This window comes from Syngnathus floridae, chromosome 7 (assembly GCF_059516105.1).
Source record: "Syngnathus floridae isolate MCC-2025c chromosome 7, RoL_Sflo_1.0, whole genome shotgun sequence".
Classification (NCBI taxonomy): Eukaryota; Metazoa; Chordata; class Actinopteri; order Syngnathiformes; family Syngnathidae; genus Syngnathus; species Syngnathus floridae.
This window is the reverse complement of record NC_142419.1, coordinates 9622724-9642261: the sequence shown is the minus strand read 5'-3', so window position 1 is coordinate 9642261 and position 19538 is coordinate 9622724. Positions and strand designations below refer to the sequence as shown.

Below are 19538 nucleotides of genomic sequence, written 5' to 3'. Positions count from 1 at the left end.
TATATATATCCTAACCTGGCTTTCATCCCCCTAAGTGTGCTCGGTTCCCTGCACGTGTGGTATCAAACCGACCGACGGAGTGCGATAAAGCAAACAGTCCACGGTCTCTCCTCGACAGACTAATTTGAACAAATTCTCCAATTGCAGCCCAAATTGAAAGCACATTGAGTTGCGGACAGCAATCATTTATAAAAATCTGGGTAAGTGACAAAGAATCAAGCCAAAATATTGCACTGGCAACTACCCTTGTAGTTACAAGCAGCTGCTTGGCCAGACACATGTTCCCATTGTGCTGGCAGAGGCAGTGGTGTGGCTACCTGAATGATATATCTGCACGGGACATGGCGGCTATGTTTGGCTACACTATGGCCGCAGGGTGGGGAAGTGTGTCCCAGTCCTTTGCCCAGTGTACATTCATACCTTAATGACGAAATGGAATGTTAATCAGAGGTTCAATAAACACACTCACACATGATGCACACAGATGTCTATGAAATGATTGCAGTGCCCATTTAAATCAATGACAGGAGGTGGGTGGGGGATAATAAATTAAGGAGACGTCCATTAGACATCACGTGACCTCATATCACGAATACCTACAGGGCTTGGCTCAACCATCCCCTCAATAATTTTTTTTTGGACCCTTGAGGTGCTCGGCCTGCCTCCAACACTCGCGATTGGAACCAGAGGTCTATTATCTGGACAGGTTTACTTTTGACTATGTGCAGGAGAGGAGCGAATGGATTTAGTTACCAAATCATTGTCCCTGCAGGGTCTGCCTCAACCCTCCATCTTCCTACTCTGTCTCTCTCAGACATTTGGTGCTAACGCACTTCGTCTTGCCCGTAGGCTTCCAGTGTCAATAATATGCTGTGCTTCCCAGACAGCTGCTCTAAAGCAGGTCAGCCCAAGCACGGGAAGGGAGCATTCATTGCTTTGTTTATCGGGAATGGATCCAAAGCAATTTCAACGGGCAAGCGGAGAGGATTCCACAGCACACACGGTCTAAATCAAAAGACAGGGCAGCATTGGGCAAAGTCACGGTACAGCATGTAAGCCGTTGCTAAGTCTTGCAGCCGACGGCCATAATGAAAACTGCTGTGCCTCGTGGCGGTCAGACAGATCCACCCGCTGAAGCATTGCACAATGAGACTGTTATACTCATGACAAGCATCCCTCTTTGCCTTGACAACATGCACGGGGAAAACTGTTGACACCCACAAAGTACAGTTCCCATTACATCACCCTGAGGCCCATCACAACATTTGGGGAGTCATTTTAAATTTAGTAGAGACATCAATCACTCCACTCAGTGTGGTTTCTTGATATTCTGCTGCAACGAAAGCAGCTCTCGCTGTTCTTTAGCTTAGAATGCAAAGTATTTGATAATCATCCCAACAGGTTTCTGTGATAATCACTGAGACCAAACTGCTACACTTAAAAATCTTAGCCCCGCCAGATGTTACATTTTATATTTCTAAGGCATTTGCATACTGCCTCAGCAAATTGCTTTGGGTTCCCAGCTGAAACTTATGAAGAGGGATTCCACTGAGAGCCTCTTCAAAGGTAATAAGCTCGAATTTAGTTGCCTGGACACACTGGTCTAGCCTGCTTCCTGAGGCAATGCACCTGGACTTCTTTCCAAAGTCCATGTGGTGTATAGCACAGAAGAAGTGTAGCAAGACATGATATCTAGATAGAGAGGAGCACCACTAATGGCATCAAAGGCATTGTGGTATAAGAAAAAATTAAAAGTGCAAACTTATAAATAGTCACCAGTGATCAATCCTGGACAACAGTGATTCGCTTCTTTCTTGTCTGCAGCTTCATTTTCACTGAATAGAGTGATTTGATACAATGTAATCCAAAGTCCCTTCCAGATTTGCTGGAAAGCACCTTTCTTTTTCCAAGTCTTTTCTACCACCACTTTCTATGGATTGCTTCACAATTCCATCTGGGAAAGAACCGTTCTTCTCCTGAATATATCAATCATTAAATCAAATGCCTGTTTACAATTACTTGCTCATTTTTGGAAGGCACACTTACTTTCCCTGAGGTAATTGAGATGAGAGAGAAGAACTTCAGCGTTGTACATAGAGGTAAGACGGAGGAAGTCATCCTTGCTCATCTTGCACAACTCTTTGCCGTCCGTGTTTTGAAACATGGATGTGTCAATCTCCAACAGGCCGTACTCCTTGATGGCCCACTCTAGCCACTGGCGCACGTGGTCCTGCGACCACAATGAAGGATCTGCGAAAAGGAAGAGAAGTAGTTGTATATTGCCTACACATACTACGTGAAATTGCATCTGGACCAGGAGTGAGGGAGTTGAACGTCTAGCATCTCATGGCATAAAGGAGTAGGAAAAAATGAACAAGTTGAAAAGAGAATGATTTATCAGCGGTGGACATGGCTCAGTTTTTAGATATAAATAATTCTTTGTCCTCCTTAAGCCAAAGGAGGTTTCATCAGAGTAGGATAATGTTTCAGGTAAATCGACTTTCACCGGGGAGTCTTCATTTTCAAATCCCTTTCTGTCATTGTTTAACATTTCTTACATAGAGTTACATCTGGAGAGACTTACTTGACAAATTATAGTTTCTGTTGCATATACTGCAAAGACAATCTGGGAGCCAGACTGATAGAAGTCAAAGTGTAGCCTCCGTGTAGCGTAACGGTGTTGAACTCGTATCTGTCTGTATCAATTCAAAATCAACCTGTAACACTTCGCCAAGACTCCACTATTTTTCTTGTTTTTAAATAAAAGCAATTTGCTGTGATTGCTTTCAGGAAAAATGTAACCCCTCCTCATCTTTGCGGCTTCAATGAATAATTCTGGCAACGTGACATTTCTTCAGCGTTACAGTGCTGAACATGCACTTGTAGCTGAACGAATTGTGCTATTTCACATATTTAATGATTAACTTGGTGAAACCAGATCTGTTAAAGAAATATAGCTCTGGCAGACCAAGAGATATTTCTACTTGCACAAGCTCAGCCACACTCATGGCAGAGATGAAACGCTGGCACCCAGCTAAATGAAAATAGGGCTGCTTTGGCGAAGCACTGTCAAAACAGGAGGACTACAGAAGAAAATATTGAGAAGTCATTGCTCCTGAATCTGACATGGATCAGCTTCGTACAGCATATTTCAGAAGTAGCTATGTTTCGAAGACTTACCAGCTGGTACAATGACTCTCCGTTCATTGGTGGTCATGTTAGGGGGCGGGGCATTTTTCTCATCCATGTAGTTTCCATAGTTCATCTGGGACGTCTCGTTATTCCCCACCAGCTTATTACATTTACCCACGCTGCAGTCCACTGGAGACTCCCTGCTAAGCACACACAAAGTATATTGCAAAAAAATATTATGACGTATTGTGAAATGGTTGTTTGGCCAAAGTGAAGGACTGTTTTACTTGAAACAAGGTCGTTCTCAAGGGAAATTGGTAGGTTTCGAAATGATAAATGATGGAAATGTGCAGAACAATTAGGACTTAAGGATTTTTTTAATGAGGAAAAATGACAAATCATTACATTGTTTAGACATTGGATAGGTTAAATCTTACTTTTTCAGTGCAAAATGTCCACCATGTGTTTGAGTCATCAGGATTTTGTTTGCGCCTGTTTCTAGTGGAACATCTTACAACTTGGAAATAATGTTTTTGCTTTTCTATTGGATGAGAACTTTTGTTGGATGTGTCTACAAAAACTTGAATGCTGTAATCTCGCATGCATTTGGGTTACTTTGCACATCGAGCAAAGAATTTCCGAACAGTAAATTATTCCGTAAAATGATAGCAAAATTATGAACGTATGACCTATGCGTTTCTGCAGTGTTTCTTGAGTAAAATACAATATTTCTTCTATTAGAGATCTCCACTTGAATAAATGCTGTTTGTCATTGCCATGAACATTGCCAATTTCAAAATCTGAATCATTTTTATTTGCCAAGTATGTTTGAAGCCAAAAGTCCGTGTCACACCAGTATAAAAAAAAAACACATAAGAATACACACTTAAAATAGATAGAACAAAGAAGAGCTTCGGAAAAACTGAGCTGTGGCAAACAAGTGTGCTGTGTGCATGCTGTGGCAAATTATCCAATTCAACTTGTTTTCATTGAGTTTTTACCAAACTATATATTAATCACTATAAACCTGCAACCCTCGTGAGGATAAGCAGTTCAGAAGACGGATAGATGGAAAATCTTTTTTTTCCTTTTTTTTCATTATAATTTATTTATGCTTGTGACCTATAGTGACAGGAAGAGCAATTAAATACTCTTCTCTATACATATCAAAATGAACAATTAACCTCTGTCTTGTTGCAAGGGGTAAGAGTAAACAAATTCATCAACAATATTTCAGCATATTACATAAACCTTTTTTTAGACATGTTGGTTTTGTGTTAGTTTATGTATAAAATGTGAGCCTCGGCTCAATAAATGCCTGGAAAACTGCTTCAACCAATTAAGAATCACACCCCAAAGTAAATTACCCTTAGCAGGAACAATAACTCCATCCAACAAAACACCAAAAACTTTCCGTTCTTTTTCTTACCGTGATCCGTTCATATGCTCATATTCTCGCTTGACGTTGACCCGCACTGGCTGGTTGATCCACTCCTGCTGTGGGGGTAATGGGTTGATTTTGTGAGTCTGGCCGTAGTCCTGCGCGCCAGATGCAGTCATGTCTGTCTTGGGGAGAGGGGCAGCAGCAGCGTACGGAGGCTCAAATAAAGACTGGTCTTCACTCACCACTGATAGCGCCTCCTGTAAAGGAGAAGCAACAATGAGGTGGCGGGTCTTTCTTCTAACACCATGAGTAGTTCATTAATGTTTTAGGATTCAAAGCTGGTAAAGCTCTGTCTTTAAAAGCAACGAGCTCTCACACAATGAATAATATTTAACATGAGGGATCGAATTTCAGCTAACGTTTGTGTTTTGCTGATGATAATCACAGCTGTCATTTTTGACATGGTAACACAACAAACACTAGTGGGTTGAAAAATACAAAATTGATTTGGAAGGACTTTTTGAGACCTTTTCAAGGGCACTTTGGTCAACCTTTCATTCTCTAAATCAGTAGGAGCGGATTCTATGGGCTCAATATTCGATCACCATTTTTTAAGATTATGTTAACACATTTGAGGATAATTATCCCATTATTTTGTATTCACAGACTCCTTGGGGGTACAGATATGTATTTTCATTATTTGATGCACAGAGGTGGCAAAGGAATCCTTGTTCATTCATCTGACAATCGAGATGGAATGTCCATCTGATGTACTAACAAACAGATAGACAAGCACTTTGTCAGGTCTGCACTCTTAAGTGGCCATGATTAGCTGTATAGAACATTGTACCAAAGACTTATGTTGCTAATTAGTATTTTGCGGCAAGGTTAGTGTTGGGCTAATTTTGGAGCAGTTTAAAATGCTTGACATGCATCGATCATTGTGCAAATTTATCTACAAAAACAAGCGCAAGCTAAAGCAAGGAAGTGAGATCCGGGGGGCTGGTTGGCAGATGTTCACCTCCAACGTTTCCTATCAACACATGAGAATGGCATCAATCTTGTCAACACTCTACGGGCCAAGAGTGCAAATAAAGGACCCAAAATGTTGAATTAAATCCTTTAAGATTGGGACAACATTGTCAGGTAATGACAGCGATAAGCATTGGTACTCAGAACATCAGAATTGACTTTTAAAACCACACAGAAACTTGTGATGTCAAATATTCACTCTCTTGGGGAGCTTCTTGAACTGTAATTACGTGCAGTTATGGGTCATATCACAGTCTGGCATCCTAAGTAGTTTGCCTAAACAGCCCCTGTAGCTACTGTTGCTTCCTGTTGACGTTAGATGACTTCAATCATGCTCATAGTGCAGTTAGGGTGCAAACAAATGGCAATTCTTACATGTCTTCAGTTCTCGGCAGCAATTTGAATGGTAAATGATTGCTTCATCCATAGATAATTATTGTTTGTCTTCTGTCTGAAGACTTCACAGAAGCACACAGGGGGTCACTGCAACACTGACCTAACTGCTGTGGCTCAGCAATGTAAGCAATGTAAGTTTATTAAAGAAAACAAAAGCAACTCTTGACTGGACAACATATTGCACAATTTCAGCGGGTTACTCTTGAAATGCCATGGAATTGTTTTAGATTTGGTCTCCTCTTTTTGCATGCTTAAAATGTCAACATTCCAGACATAGTTAGTTTGTTAAAAAGACTCCGTGACAATCATTTTTTGGTGAGCCACTGCCTTTGCAGCCATCGTCATTTAAAATCAGCCAAATGTCTGGAGGAAAATAAGTCTGAATATTAGGCATTCTCATCATGTGTCTCTCCTTTTGACTCGGGATTGAAACACATCTGGATCTGATGGGATCTGATGGCACGACTTAGACGGAGACGCGTCTAATCCTCAAAGGACGGAATTTATATCATTCTGAAATGCCACATATGTTTGTGAATAAAAAGACTTATCAATATTTCAAACATCACTGCTATTCCAAAGATACTCCACTACAACCACAGAGACTACCAAACTGAAGATACGGTTAGATGCCAAACTCATTTACTTAGAAAAGTCAAACAGACTAAACATTGCTATTATTCACACAACTTCAAGTCATACACTTAAGATGATATCCATAATGCATATGCTTTTGCTAATATTAAACTCCATAAGTTGTGCTCAACAAAGCTCGCTGTCATTACCCTTAGTGCTGTGCCAGACGCCAAGAGAAAAAGCATATATAGGAGGGGACTATGGAATAAAATGCACCCCCACAGGTAAAGTAAACGGTCATATAAAAGCTAGCTGGCGAGAACGTTTAACCTCCCTCCCAGAATTAGATTTTCCAGGGATTTAATCAGTTGATCCATCATATAGTGTGAGCCCTGGCAGTATTCCTTGCTATCTAAGCAGCACACAGCAGCTAGTGCGCCACGGATAAAGCGCCAAGAAGCGAGGGAACGTCTCGTTTCGGCCCGATAAGGCCACACGCGACTATTGCGACTGTTGCAAGTTACATTCCGAGTGACATATCAGCCTGTCATGTGGAAACCATGATTGGCAAGTGGCGTGTGCCCATCAAGATGGCAGAGAAGAGAAGGGTGTTTATAAATAGGAGCAAGCTCCTCTCTGCTGAAGAGAAATCTGCAGCGTTTTCTCTTTCCTATCAGTAGGAAACACCAATGAACGCGTCAGACTTCTAGGCAACTTCTACTCGACTTGTGAAAAGCACCTTCATCCAATTTCATCTTCAACTACTGATAAAATAATAGAACATAGCCACCCAGACAAACATATGTACATCAAAAAATGATCCAGTATGGTTTCTCTTTTGTTGTCCCTTACTATAAAACATCCTTTTAGAGTGTTACTTAGACCTTACTTACTATTACTTATAGTACTGTAAGCAAAAATGGTAAAGTAGAAAAATATCGGGACCCAAGGTATAATCTACCCCAATGTATGTTGTAAACTTACTGATTCCATTTCAAATTAACTTTTCCAGTGCTAACAACCTAAAAAATGACAATATGGTATGGACCTTGCTCAAGGACTCTTCAAATGTCTTGAATGTGTTGTGTGAAATGGATCTTGAATAAGTAATAGATCATTCAGTTAATCTCTCCCTCTAAAAAAGTTCCTCTACAAATACAACTATGTATAATAGAACCCGTCTGGTCAAACAGAATCTGTTCCTGGATGTTGGTTGACCAGCGAGGGGCGAGAGTTGTGGCAGGACAACTCATGGCTACTTGACCGTGACAACGCGCTTGCTCAGAATCCCCTGAGCATCTCACAGGTCCCGGCCAAGAAGAATTTCCCCATGCTGGAGGAACCTCCATACTCACCTCTGTTTAATTTGTTCTCCTTTTTCTCAAGTTCACGGCAATCAGTAAAGGGACCGGTTTTGAAGAAGTGGGTGACATCATGATGGACGATGGAGCTGCAAAGGATCCTGAGAGAATTCTTTTAGGAGTGCATGAAAGCGTGGCAAAGAAGGCCAGAAGTGTTTCAGACTCCAGGTGGATGGCTTCAAATCTTGCAGGGCTTTAAAGTTGTCTTTTTCCCAAAAACTGGTCAGCTTTCTAAGGCTCCCCCATATTTTGTTTTGTTATACTGTTTTAGTTTAGCTGAAAGCAGCCACAATATAAACATGTACTGGTGTCCAATACGCCGATGTTCCATTTCTGTTTCCATGACTATCATATTTTCTCTCATTGCCATCACTACCCATTTGTGGTGTCATGACCATAATAAAGACCCCTCAAAAGCTAAAGAAAAAGCTTGAGTTAAAGGCAATTCAAGTTAGAATTTTTCTTTACAATAAGTTCTTTGTGCCCTTACTAGTCTAAACATGGCACTCTGAATACTATCGCGTTTATGGAATACAAATTAAGCAGATAGTCCACCCATTTTTACCCATCTCAAGGGGCTGCCATTTTGCATCTTCTGGTCGACTGATATTGACATTACAGTTGCTCAGAAAACACATTAAGGAAACAATTGTCTTAAAATACTTTCTCAGTATATCGAGTGATATAAAAAAATCTGTTGCTAAATTCATGTTCCTGTGTTTAGACTATTGGAAGCGAATAGAGTGACTTATTCTAGAGATTTTTTTTTTTTTACTTGACTTCTACTTTAATCCTTTCACCCTCACATTGTTAAAGTGTTTTTACATGACGTTTATTTAGTTTGTTGGTTGCTTGATTTTTCTGCTACAACTTTAAAAGTCCTCCAAAAGGACACAATGCTTCACATGAGTCAAACACCTGCCTGCAGCCACCGCCTTGCTTTTGTTTACATCAGGCATCTAAATGCATCACAACAGGTTCTCCACATGTAGTCTACACGTGTGTCTATTTGGCGCACACAACACAACAGTCATCCACCAGGAGGGCGGTGGAGTGGAGAAGGAGGAAGGTGCTCCATTCCTGTCTTTTGTTTAAGTAGGAAAAGGAAACCTGTCAGGAAAAGATTGTGTAGAACAGGAAGCTCTCATGGCTCAAGAGCATGTTTTTTCTTTAAGAGTGCACCAGTCAGCTCAGCCATTCACACCCACACTTCAATTATGACTTTGTTTCATTCTTAGGTTTTTGAGACAAACATCTCAATGGTGTTTGCATCCACCCTCCATCCTAAATGTGCATGGATGGATTTTTTTGGTGGTGGGGTGCTGCCAACGTTAAAAGTTCTTTAATACACACACACACACACACGCACACGCACACACACACACACAAACCACACCCAACTGCCACAACGCCGCTACTTAAAATGTCCCCTCAAAACACAACAGCACTTTTCAGTGAGATGTGCTTGATTTTGGTGCATTTTTTGGAGCTGACACTTGTTAGGAAGTGAGCCAAGAGAGGGACTTGCCATTCAAACATCTGGAAGCATCAGCAGCCATCTGGAATGTGACTGTCTAGAAGGGAAGAGGAGGAGGGGGGTGCGGTAGCCAATGTTAATTTAGCCCAGCAGTACTCCTGATGACTACCAATTTCACCAAATACTACTTTCCAATGATGATGATGATATATTAATAATGATGTTACATAGTTTTAAGATTTGTGAATACGCTATTCTATTTTAACAGCATGCATGTCATATACTGCCACACTTGTATGACTGTTGTCGTTATCACCCATTAACCAAGTAGTAGTTAACTCATTTATAAACACTCCATAAGGGTAGCACTAGTTGTGTAACACTGACAAAGAGAACACTTTGCGAAGTGTGGTTTCAAAGTGTTGCAAGGTTTCAAGTTGCCAAACAGCAGCTTTCCTTGAACAACACACAACACCCCCTTCAGAAAGAAAAAAAATCATGAGGCTACTTAAACTGCGAGTGCCTTCGACATCACCGAACCATCACACTTTTGCCACCAATGACAGACTCCGTTTATGAACCCGTCACCGGAGACGCCGCCACCAGAGACGCCGCCGTTGCGCGACTCCTCTCCGGCGCGTACAATCCACTCACATTGCGCTGCCGATCACAGTTAAAAACAAGATTCGAGTCAAAGAGAAGACCTTACCTACATTAAAACACAACTTTTTCTTTTTCAGAAAAGTGTGTTGCAGGGTAAAATAAGGCCGCTCCAGATGTGCGTAATTTGCGCGCTCGCTGCTGAGAAATCCAACGTGCGAGTCAAGCGTCGACGCACATCATCACACCGCTCGGAAATTATGATTTTAAAAAAATCAAGACGAAGGGGGATGGTTTGAAGGGAACAGCAAGAGAAAACTGTCCTCCGTTTAGAGGTTCCAACTCACGCTTAAAAAAAAAAAAAAAAAAAGGAGGCGCAACTTTGGGAGCGAACAGCGGTCCCCACAATCCCGTACACCCCACTCTCCACCCTTACCTTAATAGTTCCGTCCATTTCGCGCAACTTTCAATGGACTCCAACAGTATCCCAAACATGACACGCTCTTGAATTAATTCCAGCCCAGGTATGTGTGGCGCGGAGAAAGACACGTTTTTTCCCCCTATTTTTTTTTCTTTCCTCCTAAATTTGGGAAGTGAAGTCACCGCCGCCGCTTGCTTGCTCGCTTGCTGCTGCTGCTGCTGTTGTTGCAAAGGAAGGTTGAGAGAAGGAAGCTGTGTGTCACCCAAAAGCCCTGCCTTCAAAAAAAAAAAAAAGAAAAAAAAAAGCAGGATACTGTCCCGAGGAGATAAGCGGGCAAAACAATTGAGTGTTCACTCCGTTGTTATGTTTTATTTGTTTAAGCTGGGAAATATTTACAGGATGGCGGCCTGCTGTGGAACAATTTTACGTATTTTTTTTCTTTCCAAAAAATGTCACAAATTGGCGGTGGTGTGGCTATGATAATAATAATAATAATAAAGGGTCAACCTTAATTATAATTCCACATATTTATTCAACATTTTTAACATATATCAAATCTTTTAACACATCATATCGGCAAGATCTGTTAAATTAAAATGTGAGCATGCGTGATAGAGAGATGGCTGGGCTTTAAATCACCTAAAAGATGACGAATCAGAGTGGTTGTTGCAATATTTCTCGGTCTTACAAGCCTCCACGTCAAGGTGAAGACTTCCCAGATAGGTCATAAATCACATCCATGCTATCAACACCCACAAAAGCTAAAGAAAAATCTGCTCTACACGTGTGTGGCCCTGCAGAAAATACAACCATTTAGATTTTGTTTTCAAATGTATCCTTTTTCCCATGTTACACTAACCTCTTGGCCAAAAGATGTTACATTTTCTCAATGGAATTCTGCTTGTGATTTTTTTCAATGTTCTTTGAGATGAAAACATATTACACTTGTTACTTTTAAGACCGTTTATATTCTATAGGAGTATTTCTCCAATCAAGGACAATTCATGAGGGCCATACTAAATGTATGAAGGTTTTCATAATTACATGGTGGGCAATATTAAATGCTCGAGGATAATATACATCCCACATGCTGTAGGTTCTCAACCTCTCATCGTGCTGTTATTATTATTGTTTTTTAGAAGTTTATCCACTACACTTTAAATTCAATGTCAGCTTGTTGATGAATACTCTTTGCAGCCAGCTCAAAGTTGAGACCGCGCCACTGGCAGCAGGGCCGGTCTGTCTGCTCCCCTCTTGGGGGTCTGGCGAGGCTGACGGCCCCACCCTTGGGACCGCCACATCTGGATCCTGCTAAGGGTCAAGGCTTCTCCTGCCTGAGGCCAGCTCAGACTTGTATAATTAAGGGAGACACCTTGTTTAACTCTTCACTGACCAGTTTGATACCACCTCCCCCCTTTTAAGTCTCAATAATCGTATGTAGCTCATTTTTTAATCGTATGTTTTAGCTGTTTAGAGTTAGTGATGTCCCATGTCATCCCATGTTTGTTGTTTGAAACCTTCATTAAAAAGGTGACCTGAAACCTGCACGAAAAACATTTATTTTGTATGTAGAATAATAATAATTTAACCACATTCAATAAACCTGCACAATCCAAGCGCAGTAAGTTTATGCCTTTGCAAACGATTAAAGGTCAGATCAACATCTTTACTGTTGCATTTGCAGTGGTGTGGAACTCCACTGCATCACTGTTAGCTATTTCTAATATTTGGGTTAGCTTATTTGGATACATAAGGGGGTCAAAATATTAGAAACACCTGTCAGTAAACACCTGTCAGTAGCCACCACTAGAATACTGCACATTATTTGGTACAGAGGCCCTTTTTAGAGCACTGATTCATATTTGCTGTCTGTATATCTCACAGTCAATTGCTGTAGTACATAAAGCTAATGACATAGTTTAGGAAAGAACATATTATGTCTTGCACTAAAACAAAAATATTTCTTAACCTGTTATTGTCCATCAATTGAGGAATTGTGGTTACAGCCCTTGTACTAGAGTCTGTGTTTAATAAAGTGACCACTGATAGAATAGCAAATTCAGTGATTTCTCCAAGCAGACAAGATAACATCTTATACCAAAAACCGATTTCCTCTCCATGAAGCCTATTAGGGTGACAGGGGGTCCGGGCACTATCCCAATACCATAATGAATACAGTGGTAACAAACATTTTGCAAGGCCAATAAACAGATGCAAGTTGGTTTACTCAGTCAACCACAAAACATCTGGATTGACGCTGAAAGGAGTCAGCCAGCAGACATTTTTTCCTCTGCACACATGCCACCAGACATGCATGCTGTGGTGCTCCTGCTTACAGGGGGGCTTCCACTGTATGGGCCATGTATGTCAGAGTTGGGTAGGGGTCACATGGACCCTCTGCTGTAGAAGGGGGTCTTGCTTTTACATCTGTTTCAGGCGTTAAGATCAGGGGTCCGCAACTTTTTTTTTTTTTTTTTTTTCTGGACCACTAACACCAAAGAAGCTCCCCAGTGGATTTTGAAAATATGGTCCTAAGAAAGGGTCGTTCTTCAGGATAATCTAGGCTGCTGATAAATCCCAACTGAAATCATGATTAAAAAACATAAATCTCTTCAACTAGAGCAAATGATCTATGGTGAAGTATAGCGAGGTGTGGGCCAGCAGTGGCTGAGGACCCCTGGATGTGAGCCCAGAAAAAAGTTTCTTCAGGAGGTGGATTGAATACAAAAATAATAATGATGACAATAAAACAAAAAAAACATTAGAGGAACCTATTAGTATTAATACAAATATGGAATGCTTGCAAAAAATAATAGCAATGAAACATTTATTAAGAAAACACAATTATGTTACTTTATGTTTGCTTTGCATTTGTAGTATGACGTCACTACTTTATTTAATCAGCTTGTGGATGATAAAAGTAAAAAAGTATGAATGAAATTAAAAATAATTGTTACCTTTTTCCTCAAAACAATCACGTAAAAAGAATACAGCAAATAAAAACCATGTTTGTATTATTTATATGTTAAATAATTAGTATTTTTTATTAAGACCTACCACATAAAAAGAAAGAACACGACTAATAATGAAATGACAGAATAAAAATAATTTGATATTTCTTTTTCATTTAACATCACCACTATTTGTATTTGATCCTACTCAAATCATAACCGTCTAGCATAGCATACTGTACAGTGGGTGTGGATGCCATTCATTTGACTGCATGCACACTCATATTGTGGCCGCGTCCCGTCTGGAAGCCTGAGTCCAAATACCAAAGGGCCCCAAAGAGTGGCGTCGGCAGCACGTATGTGCACGAACTGTCTGGCCCCCCTTGCTCCAGGCCATAATTAATTTGAGATTTATTTTTATTGGAGAGTTCCAGTCTCGCCTGGCCTTAACCAAACAAAACCAAATGCTTGGACCGTGGAGTCTTTTGAAGGAGGAGGGGAAAGAGGGAGGGGGACATACGAATATCTTATAGTTCTGCCACATTCTGAGTAAAATCGCACTGTGAGTGTGCAAAGCAAAAAATGTGAACTTGGCATTCAGCTAGCAAAGTGCCTTTCCAGTTTGTATTTTTACAAATAAAACAGATTCACCATGGAATCTAATGTTTATTTTAAAACAAAAAGAAGTTTCCATCCTCTGTCATTCAAGATGAAAAAAAGACTCATTCTAAGCGTATTTTCTCACCAAACATTCCTACCTTTTCATTTCTTTAAAAACAAACCCGGAATGGTTCAGAATCCTCTTTAACCTTGGCAGGATGAAAGGAGGTCTTATTCAAAAATATTTTTTTGCTTGGAAAAGAAAAATACTTGAGCAGTTGTTGTCTTTGTTTCACGTGAATGCTTGTGATTGTTGTCTTTAATTGGCCGCAGTAAAATTGTGATGAGAGCCCGCTCGCAAACACACAGACAAGCTGAGGTTATTTATTTAACCCCTCTTGCTAATTTTATTTAATGTTTTAAAGGGGCTTAGTTTTTGCATTACAAATTCATACTTCAAATTATTGCATCAGATTAATTTTGACAAAAATATATCAGTTTAGTATAGGCCTATGTAAATATTTTTTCTTTGTTGCTGTTGTTGTTTCAAATGTGATTAAACAGATGGAGGAAAAGAATGAAAATAAAGAGAGACATAGGAGGCGGTGCAGTCTTACCTTGACGTAAGATGACGTGTCAGGGACAGTTTGGAACATGACTGTAGACCTTGACCAGGGGTGCAGCAACGTGTCCAACAGCGAGTCCTGATGTTAAAGGGGTAAAAGAGAATTCATTGCATCACTGGCATTCCTAATGCAACGTGGTGCCGGTACATGTTTTGTTCCCTTTTTTTTTAATGTCATCAACATGGATGAATTATTTGTGGTGGCCCATGGAAGAGGGGGGTTAGACGACCCGGGGCCCCATCTTGCATCCTGACCCCCTTCCCCCTCCGAGCCTGAAGCTTACCACATATTGAAACACTTTTCACTTTAATAAGTGCAGCTTACAAAGTCTGGGGGTGAAAGGGCACTCGGAGGACGGTGCATTTGAGTCCTCTTTTTTGCAACAGTTAGGAAGACACATTTATCCTTTAAATTGCCCGATGATTGGATCTCTTAAATTAAAAAGTGTGCAATTAATGCAACTATAAACTCAATTAAGACATGCAATGGATGGGGGATTTGTTGCAATTAAAACTAATAATGTTAAATGAAGCCCCCACTCACAACACTAAAACAGGACTATTTATGATGCTTGACCAGCGATCATGCAGTGGGTAATGGCAATACACTTTTCCTTCTTTTACAGCCCAATTTCCCCAATCTGATGAGGTGTTGCTGTGTGCTAAATCCAACTTTTTTTTTGATCATTGGCCATTTTATTTCATCCTCCAAGGGCAGTATGACAAATATGATGCATGTATAAAAACATATATTGAGGTTTCGTCGAAACTCAGAGTTGCACAGTCTGTGGCCCACGAGCCGGAGGTTACAAGCCCCTGCTTTAAATACATTTTTGTTGGCGAAGACAGAGAGTCCCCCCCCCTGCAAATGCATCCAATTTCTGCGCGGTAAAAAAAAAAAAAAGGCGCACTGGAGCTGGGCATCTGCACCCAATTAGGCAGGGCAGCGCTGGTGAATAACGGCGTGAACCTTCCACTGAGACAGCCCCGTGGGCCCGTGGGCCGGGACCCCTCTAGTGTTACATTTTAAGCATCTTACTTTTGCTGTTATCCATCATGAGTCTCAGCTAATACACATTCCGTGTTGCTTCACACCCCACAAAGCGATTCAAAGGTGCAAAATGATTGAGATTTATAACAGAAATGATGAGCTGTATCATTAAAATAGAAAGTGCATGTATTTATGGTTTCAAATCGTTGTGCACCCTGCAGCATTTCCAACAGAGAATTTGTCTACTCACCTGTTCTCAATGCGTTTAGTGCGCGCCGGTGCAGGAGGTGTCACTCCTCCTCCTCCTCCCGCTGCTCCACCTCGTTTACACACTTTTAAATAATTAGTTCCTGTCCACGAGAAGCTGTCCGTTTGTTTTTTCTTTGGGAGTTATTTTGTTCAGAGTCGCGAAGCAGTTGTATGAATGGAAATGTTTGCGAAATGAGAAAGAGGGCTGCGGCCAATGAGCAGCGAGAGAAAAACCTCCCCTCGTCTGCACCGTGAGGCCACCGAGCGTGAAATAAGCACGCACACACACGCACACACATGCACCCACTCAAACAGCGACATAATTGTGCTGTACGTGTTATGTAAAAAATCTTCTTAATGTTAAAATAAGTGTATTAACATACTTCAATTTTTTTTTGGTTGGTTCGCACCTTCAAAGTAAAAAATGTAATTGCCATTAAATAACGAACAAATTCAAAATAATAATAATAATAATAATAATAATAATAATAATAATAATAATAATAATAATAATAATAATAATAATAATAATAATAATACACCTGCAGCAGTTTCCAGAGTTAAATAATGACTTCTAATGCATTATATGAGATCAAACGAGAGTCCCCAAACGTGCCACCCCTATGTGCTTCTGATTAACTCCAGATAAGATTTAGGTATTCTAGATGTTCCAGATTTTTTTGCTTTACTTTTGAGGACGTTACGCCAAATTTCAATTCTTTCTGCAATGCGATACGAACATTTACTATCAGAAGTCATTATATCACTGATCATCAACCGGCTGTCCACGGGCCGAATCTGGCCCGTCCAATCCAGCCTGCAACTGGATTCCATAATTATGAGGATAAGAAAGAAAAATCTATGTGGTCCACACGAAAACAACTGAAAACAGCAATGCCTGAGATTCTAAACTTAAAAATATAAAAACAATAAACATCCAATAATTCATTATTATTTAATTCAAGTAGTAATTGTGCCAAGAGTGCAATGGAGAAGAAGGCCATATCAAAGCTCCCAGCAATATAGTAACTGCCTGCCTGTTAATTCATCTTGATGTATCATAGCAACACCCATGCAAATCTTCCAACAGATTGTGACAACCATCTAAAAGCTCATTGGCTGAATGCAAGCAGATCATCATTAGGAATCCATATGTAGTTTATTGTATTTGTCTGTCCCCTTGGTGACATTTCCTACGGGATTCCAAAAACATTGACACAAGTTTATCAGCACCCCTCCCCCCTTCTTGCCCTTTTCCTGCTTATATGACCCCCCCCCCCCCCCCCCACACACACACACACACACACACACACAAACTTCATAACCCGCAACCACTCAGCTAACTTCATTTCCTTCACACTGCCCGTATCGTCCAAGAAAAGAGCTCCACCAAAGGGGTGTTGGTTCCAATCCACATAAGGCCGCTTACCCATGCGTGGCCTTTTTATTGGCCCGTCAAGGTCGCTATTTCACGCCGGGCAATCGGCGGGAAACAGGCAGCTCACTTTGTGACTTTTTCCTAGTGTGTGTTCATTTGTGATTTTATCAAACTGCACAGGATGTCTTTGAAATTCAATAAGTCGTTCTCACTCTCCAGGCTCGATTTTAGCTGGGGAAAAAATGTCCATACTTGCTAATGTAAAAACCAACACTAGTCAATCGACTGCATGTATTTTTTCCTCAAAGAGAGGTCATCTGGTATAAAGGTTTGCTTTCATCACTCGCTGTTTGTCGCAGCATTTCCTAGCGCAGTGATTAGGAACAACAGCGTCAATACTGTTGTTCCCAGTGTCAAACAATGGACGGAAATCCCAACATCCGTTTCAGTGAAAAATGGCATTCATGATCCTGCTGTGTTGCCTTCCTCAGGATATTGTATCACGGGTTTTCTAGCACAAATGAACGACAACCGACAAATTCCTTAAAGATGGCAAAATTACTGTATGATAAATACGTGATGTACCTATGATATTTTACTGCTGATATAAATACTCCATTAATTAATGTTTTTGTACTTCATGTTAATATTTTAACCTTTAAATCATATCAATCCTCATAATCCTCGGCTGTTGTGATTCTTGGATAGTCAAGACAGCGCATGAAATGCTGCTTGTTGACAAGACAAGGTATGGGACCAAAATTAGCACAAATTTGCAAATAATGAGGCACGATTGCTGGAATCATGTCATCCAACTATGAGAGGAGTTCTGAAGATAAAATGCTGTGACAGAAATTAGTTCCTTTAGTCAGACACTGCTTGCTGTTATGCCTCAAAAAAAGAAGACATCGGAGGCAAGACACTGGCATCACATCATTATGCTGCCGTTTTGTGACCCAACTTTGAAAATGAGCGGGGGAAAAAAACATCCATATGAGGCTTGGCATGGATTGTTGTTGTTGGATGATGTTGCCATGGCAATACGTTCATTTGATATGCTTGTGTGCAGCGATCACTTACGACGATGAAATTTGGAATTGGAATTGTCGGTCGACAGTTCTAGAAATAAAATGTGTTTATCAAAGCAGTGCATGATATGTTGTTTGCTATCTTGACTTTCCCAAAAGTTTATCCAAGTACAAACTTCTCCTCAATTTACACTCCAGGTCATCTCACCCTTAAGTGACCTGCTTTAACCTCAAGTCTGAATGATGATTAATGGTTAGCCATAAGGAGGTTGTTCAAATGACCCGCTGTGATTACTTCAAGCTTGGTTGTTCAGCCTGATTGTGGCAACCCTGCTTCTCGTACAGAGGGCGGAAAAGAAGAATATTTGCAAATTCCTTGCATGTCTGGTTCCTCCATTAAGGCTATTAAATACTGTCTGAGGCTATTTTTTTGAAGAACTTTGACGTGGCTGCGAGGTGTTTTTGCATCCAGACTAAATGTTGCTAAACAACCTTCCATCACGCATTCCGTTGCCATTCTTTTCTCCTTGCATGCTAACACTTCAGAACTGCTCCTCCTGGGACTCCATCCAAAACTTATTTTGAGATGATTTGGGCAACTTACGCAGACATTTTTGCGATTACATCGCTTGGTGTAAATGAAGCCCCTCACCCTGAACTGTAATGAATTATTTATTTAGTTTAAGGGGCTACCATAGATGTTCCAGAGATGGAGATCCAGGCCGTCCCAGCCCTCTTTTTGTTCCTCGGGGAGGGAGCAAATGGCAGCATGGCACCAGAGAAGGCCAGACCCTCCTCCCCCCATGTCAGATCTTTTCATGCAACAACACTGATTTTCTTAGCTTAACATTCTTATCAGTTCAACTTTAAAAAGGCCCAACTTCAAAATGATAGATGCCTTTTGGAATTTGTAGGGAACTCCTTTCCACTTTACTACCCTCTGTGCACCTAATGGGATCCCCACAGAAGAGAAAAAAATATCTGACTTTACAAAGATAACATTGCTCTGCTTTTTGGGTAGATTGTTTTATTTTTGTGCACTTTTATCCCTTTGTAGACTGCAACAAAGAATGAAATACAGACCATTCCTGTATATGATGTTCAACTGAATTGTTTAACTTGGGCTAAAAATCTTCTTAAATATCTTAATGTTTTTTTTTTTATCAGGATGAAAAAAGTGGAATCAACTTATCCACATTACAGGAGCACTCATTGGATGATAGCATCTACTTCTGTATCACAATGCACGAGAGAATCCTGCAGATGTGAGGTGAGATGTTTTGTGTTTACGTATAAGTTCTCAACATGGGTGAGGCATACTAAACCCTAATTGAATA

The 19538-nt window shown here is 40.5% G+C and overlaps 1 protein-coding gene across 9 annotated transcripts in view; it reads right to left on the bottom strand.

Annotated features, from left to right (window-relative positions):
• fli1 (Fli-1 proto-oncogene, ETS transcription factor) overlaps window positions 1-16049 on the bottom strand; it is a 29820-nt gene extending 13771 nt beyond the window's left edge. The window contains exons 1-6 of one of the 9 annotated variants that reach the window (XM_088381217.1): window positions 15797-16049; window positions 14548-14634; window positions 4759-4773; window positions 4562-4629; window positions 3181-3335; window positions 2047-2250 (exon numbers count right to left, since the gene is read on the bottom strand). In XM_088381217.1, coding sequence (XP_088237343.1) covers window positions 2047-2250; window positions 3181-3335; window positions 4562-4629; window positions 4759-4773; window positions 14548-14586 — 481 coding nt within the window. In that variant the 5' untranslated portion in view covers window positions 14587-14634; window positions 15797-16049. Of the gene's footprint in view, window positions 1-2046; window positions 2251-3180; window positions 3336-4561; window positions 4774-10067; window positions 10260-10394; window positions 10616-14547; window positions 14635-15796 lie in introns of those variants that run through there. The other 8 variants (XM_088381218.1, XM_088381211.1, XM_088381212.1 and 5 more) reach the window with 8 other exon arrangements.
• Window positions 16050-19538: the final 3489 nt, after the last annotated feature.